This window comes from Rutidosis leptorrhynchoides, chromosome 2, assembly GCF_046630445.1.
Source record: "Rutidosis leptorrhynchoides isolate AG116_Rl617_1_P2 chromosome 2, CSIRO_AGI_Rlap_v1, whole genome shotgun sequence".
NCBI classification, from domain to species: Eukaryota; Viridiplantae; Streptophyta; class Magnoliopsida; order Asterales; family Asteraceae; genus Rutidosis; species Rutidosis leptorrhynchoides.
Genome location: NC_092334.1, coordinates 107,985,583 through 107,991,550, shown reverse-complemented (window position 1 = coordinate 107,991,550; position 5,968 = coordinate 107,985,583). Strand labels below are relative to the sequence as shown.

Below are 5,968 nucleotides of genomic sequence, written 5' to 3'. Positions count from 1 at the left end.
TTTAACACCCACGATTGACGATTTGTTTTTGTTCTTCCTCTTAATCAAAACCCCAGCATCACCAAAATCAACCGATTTGCAATGACAATATCCTCCGGAGGAAAAACGTCCATAACCACACGTTCAATGGATGAGATATCGCTCACCTCCGAGACCCAAATTAGCGAGGTGGAGAACGCGGGACCATCGATATCAACCTCAACCAAATCGTGTATTTGTGTCGCACTTGACGTTTTAATAAACGCCAAAAGAGATCCAATATTGCCAAAGGAAGAAGTTGCTTCAGCCACCATCTCTCCAAAAAGCCCAGCAACAATGTTAACATTCTCGGTCGAAACACAGTAAGTCGGAACTCCCTTGAGTTCGACCCACGCGAAACAAAAGAAACAATTGGCTAAATCCTTGAACGGTTGAGTCAAAATAAATTCGATGGACTGAGCCGAAACAAAATTTTTGAAACATTCCATGTTACCACAAACACAAACATAACCAAAACGTGCCAAAGTTGTAAATCAGTCACACTTCATTCAACTTGAAGATACAAAAAAGAGCACATAGTGTTGCAATTTCTAGCTCACAAAAACATTATTAATTGAACACATATTAAAGACTTGGTTCATTAAAAATCAGAATGGCCTTTCAATTAATGCATATAACATATAACATATAATTTCAAAGCATTTTAAGCACAAGTCTACCAAGGGTCCGCATTACCTTGAATGAACATCCACATGGTTAACCAAAGGATTTGGCAATCTACTTGCCAACAATATAACGTCTAAACACATAATAACAGTCTTAATTCCAAATTGAACATTACAAGTTAACCTTTTCAAATGTCGATGAAGGGAGACCAGCGGGATCAAGTTCGTAAGATCCTTTCGGAACACCTTCACGTTCTGTTCCACCCATTCGACAAGACGGAACCATGTGAGCAAATTTGTACTTATCACTCGCGGGGATTATAATCTCTCCGCCCACTTTTCGATTAAAAAGACACACAAAACCCTTCACTTTCTCCAAATAGGCAACACGTACACCCGCATTCTCATCATAATCTGATAATATTTCCACAAATTCATATTCATACTTTCTTTCTTCGTCATTTTCGGTTGAAGAGTCCCACATTATAGACCAGTCACGAAAAAGTGCCCATGTCTGGCCATTTTTTGGAGTTATGTTAAAGGTGCCTGCTTTTTGACCCGTTTCCCAGGTGACCAAGTGTGAGAACGATAAAAGATCTTCAGCCTTATCGTTCTTCTCACGTTTATACCCACCGCATGAAACGGGTAAACCCTCCTGCACCCATTTCTTTTCATCTGGGCTAACCGGATCAGGTTTCAACCACTGTATTTGCAGTTTAAATCCCGAAGATGCAACTTTTTTAATGTAAGCATAGAATCTGGGCATAGCATCTTCAGTATCGTAACAAGCCCATATCTGACCTACAGCAAAACTTGTTTCTTTTCTGTCTTTCTCAAAGTCACTAAACTCTGGATCAGGACACTCAAAAACTTCGGGTTCAATTTCTTCTTCTGAGTCATCATCATTTGCAGTTTCTTCGACGTTATCGTTTAATTTTGACTCACGAGGTCCTTTATCATTCTGCTGAGGTTTTTCACTATCAGATTCTTCCATTTCATCTTCTTCCCTCTTAGCTTGTTTTGAAGGAGTAGAATCGTCATTATCAATATCAACGTGCTTTTCTTTGTATGAAACGTTTCTTTTTGCACGTGAAGATCTTCGAGGCTGCTCACCGAAATATGGAGAATCCGGATTATTTGGATCCATATCACCATTTTTCGACACACCATTCTTGTTACCTTTGATATGTTTTTCAACATCTTCTTCCTCTGATTCAGAGCTTTCACTACTGTCAGAACTTTCACTCGATTCTTCTATTCGCTTTTTCCTTTTATTGTTCAGATTTTTACGTGCCTTGGGAGGTTCTTTTTTTTCAAATACTGGTTTTGCTGTGTAACGATGATTAGGAGGAACCTTATTTTGTTGGGAATAGGAAGTTTGAGTTTGGGTTGTACTCGGTGCAGCAGCAGTAGTACCACCTTGGGCATTCAATTCAAAAGCAGTAAACGATTTCTTGCAACTTTGACAATTAATAACTTTGTTAAGAACATCTCTATAAAATTGGTACCGAACCGAACAAAAAGCACAAACGGTCCAGAAAGTCAACTGATTTGAACCAACCCCAGTTGTTTCCCACTGATGTGGAGCCCGCTGATGAGGGACAGGCCGATGAGTATAGCTAAAATTACCAGGACCAGGACGTACCCCATTAAAGTTAACAGGCTGATGGATATTAGACGGTCTGCTTGGTTGATTCGGGGCCCACTTTGGAGCTGAAACATTTCCAAAAGCTCTACGTTTGCTATCATGGATTGCTCGTTTTTCACGGTCCAAAAGCACTCGTTGAGCTTCACCGATTAGCTTAAAAGCATCAGTAGAACCAGAAAACTTGTTCTTATCGGGATGCAGTACAAGTGCTAACTTTCGGTATTGTTTTTTGATTGACAATTCATCAGCAGAAGGTTCGAGTTTAAGAATTCCATACCAGTCTTTATCAGTACCGTACGATTTCTTCTCAGCAGAACAGTGTACTTCGCATACAGCTATCATTTGAGAGATGTTTTCTAGTTCAGAATAAAGCTGTTGGGCCTTAATGGCAATCTTTAGAGCCCCGTAAAAGTCCTTGATCTCCATTTTCTTCTCGGCAAGTTGCTTGGCCCGTATCGCTTCCTCTCGGTTGCAATCCATCACTGAGTCTGCAATAAGGCTTCAACCACCTTCACTTCATTAAATACAGGGTCAAAATTGGCAAACTACATGTTAATATGCACAAATCAGATCATCAGAGCTATGTAAATATGTATACAATCTTTAAGCAATAGAATTTGTAATAATTATGAGAAACATCTACGACACAAATACACATATGTAAATATGTATACGTAAAACCCTATAATATCTTAATATGGACATGTGTACTTGCATGATTCCCAATTTTTAGAATTGTATTTATTAAATGACCAGCTCCAAGAGCATCATGACTAGATGACTAGAGTCTATCGACAGGTTATCTGAGATCCTATAAATAAAGGGACTTATATTATTTACTTTACGAATCATACGTGTTAAGAAATTTTTAAGATGGCTATATAGAAAAGTACATAAACTTATCCAATTTAATAACCGGTTCTCTAGCATTCAATTATATTTATATCATATAATTGTTTAATCTATTAGTAATATGTTAGTGATATAATATAACAACGAAAAAGACCACTACCTCATACAACACTGTCAAATTTAGTCATTTAATGATTTGACTTTAGCTAAAAGCAAGCAGTTTTGAAGTTCCATGCAAAAGTTATTACTAGTCCATCTACAATTTTATATACAATTTTTCCATCGTGCGATACAATTGCAGCATGGATACAAGTTATGGTAGTTTCATTTGGTTCAAAGATATAAACTGCAAAAGTTACAAACATACAGTTTATGGGAAGAAAACAGTTAACAAGCAAACTCGCATGTATCTTCGAGTTTCTTTTCCTACATTAGATTTACACTAACTGGTCCATTAATAGGTATCATCCTCACATACAATTATAATTTTTTTACTTTTTATACATCAATTAGACAATTTTTCACATATCCAATCAGCCTGTCATAATCAGCTAAATCACCAAAACTTGCAGTATCAATCTCTAATATAGACTAGAAGAACAAATAAAAGTAAAAGTTACAGTATCATTTAAGCAGAAAAAAGGGTTGAAACTGCAAGCACTACTATCTAAGTAATCAAATTAAAACTGCTTGCATCATTTTCAAGTTTTCAAATTTTTAAAAAACTTGGTTTCTCAAATTAAAGGTAATCTTTTTTCTATTGAATGATAGAATGTTTGATAGGAAAAGGGCTTAAAAGGGACAGATGACATGCATTTAATTATTAGGAATACTAATTAGTTAGTCAAAAGCAATAACTAATCAAGCATACAACTTCCATTAAATAATATAGTACACAACAAGTGCCTTTGATTTTAAACACATCAATGTTGGACATCTACTGAAGTTTTAGTAAAAGTAAAAAGCAAAAAATAGAAACCTACACACGGCTTACTATCTAACAACAATGTAACTCATATTCTCAACAAGCTTGCTACACAAGCACGTTACATTATAACATAGTTGTCAATCAAGGAACCACCCTTTAGCAAATCAGTCACCACATCAAATCATGAGATTCGCATTTTCATTTGATATATATTCTTTTTATAATAAGCATATTGTTCAAAGTTAATTAAAATATTGTTGGACTTGATTCTTTTTGTAAAAAGGTACGCCGGTAACATAGTACAAGATATGGTACAGAGGGATGACATGCCAATAAGGCGCACACTTATAATTTCGAACTTTTTAAAAATTGAAAAATAAAAATTTAAAACAAATTGGAAATCTAGACATTTAGACAATTAAACACAACAATGTACTAAAATAGACTCAACCACTATAAGCTTCCTATGTAGTCAGGGGCGAAAATTAAAGGGACAGGGGGCGGGTGCCCCCAGTGGATTTGCAATTTTTTGTGCAAAAATTTTGGATTTTTCGCTTTTACCCCATGTGGAATTTTTTTATTTTTTTGCCCCAAAGCCTCCATACTTTATCCCAAAAACTCCATATTTTGCCCCAAAACCTTCATATTTTGCGCAAAAAAAAAAAAAAAAAAAAAAAACCCTCCAAATTTTGCCAAAAAAAAGTTGCTACGCTCTAAAAAAAAAAAAAATTCGCCCCGGTGAAAAAAAATTCCTGCTTCAGCTTCCGCCACTGTATGTACTTATTTCGGATATCCGGTTAGAACTTAGTCCAATAGTAGGTTAACACAAACTCCTTGAACTGTTACTATCAAACCAAATTACATTCGCTATAGTCAAGTTTTGGTTAAACTGTTTCGTGTGTTCTGATAAACTTACAACCAGTATCACCAAATTAGACAAATTGGAAAAGAAAAAAAAAAATGCATACATCAATTTTGTTAATTACAATCACACAAAAACTTGGAATCACAAAAAAAAAAAAAAAAAAAAAAAAAAAAAAAAAAAAAAAATTCCATCGATGTGTAATTAACTCCTAACTAATCAAAAAAGGAAATAATATTAAAGCAAGCAAATGATAAATATCATATAAAGTCGTATATGAAACAAGCAAAAGTCTGAATGAGACTCTACATTTCATGGCAAAATCTAAAAAAACAGTTGCATAATTCTATGAAACGACCTTCAGATTCTTCAAGCATAAAGGTTGCAACATTTAAACTAACCACTAACCTATAAGTTACCTCGAAGCATACAATTTACTATTAAGTGAATCGTGAAACCCTAGAAATGAGCAGTTAGATTTAGACAAAATTAGGGTAACCTAAAATTGAGCAACTGAAATTGATGAAGGTCAAACACATATTATAATAAGGAATAATCGAATTAAACAAGAAATTTAACCTTCTGATGTTAAATTCGTGAGGATTGCATTGAAGAATTGAAGAAAAAATAAGAGCGACTCTGACAGCAAAGCGAAGTAGTAGTGTGCCCGATGTGATTTTGCCCTAAACATGAACAAAAAACTGTCATTGGTTATGGGTTGCCTTGCTGTAATTAGGCAAGTTTGAATGGGCTGGAGCCAGATTAGAGAGTTTTGGGCTGGAGCCAGAATAGATAGTTTTTATTGGGCTGGGCTGATAGGCCCAACAGGACCATGTAATATTGGGCTTTTTTATTTGGCCCAACTGCAGGATGAAGTTGAACGAAAACCAAACCATGAACCATATTGGGACGGGTTCTGCAACGTACGGTTATGGTAGTTATCGTGTTGATCAAATGTAGAGAAGTCAAGTCAATATGGTCCTCTACACGAGTACAAGACGAGTTGTATGTTGTTGACATGATCAAACATTGTC

The 5,968-nt window shown here is 35.6% G+C and overlaps 1 protein-coding gene across 3 annotated transcripts; it reads right to left on the bottom strand.

Annotated features, from left to right (window-relative positions):
- Positions 1-619: 619 nt before the first annotated feature.
- On the bottom strand, positions 620-5,614 carry LOC139891282 (uncharacterized). Of its 3 annotated transcripts, none has more exons than XM_071874235.1 (2): positions 5,514-5,614; positions 620-2,801 (listed from the first exon to the last, which is right to left on the bottom strand). In XM_071874235.1, exon 2 carries the CDS (start codon positions 2,770-2,772, stop codon positions 817-819), a length of 1,956 nt encoding a protein of 651 aa, XP_071730336.1. In that variant the 5' UTR covers positions 2,773-2,801; positions 5,514-5,614; the 3' UTR covers positions 620-816. The 3 variants fall into 3 exon arrangements, with proteins under 3 accessions (XP_071730336.1, XP_071730337.1, XP_071730338.1); XM_071874236.1 differs by having other exon boundaries at positions 620-2,837; positions 5,514-5,573; XM_071874237.1 differs by having other exon boundaries at positions 620-2,806; positions 5,514-5,568.
- Positions 5,615-5,968: the final 354 nt, after the last annotated feature.

Coding starts and splice junctions, on each gene's coding strand:
- LOC139891282 (XM_071874235.1), bottom strand. CDS start 2,772: ATGGATTGCAACCGAGAGGAAGCGATACGGGCCAAGCAACTTGCCGAG.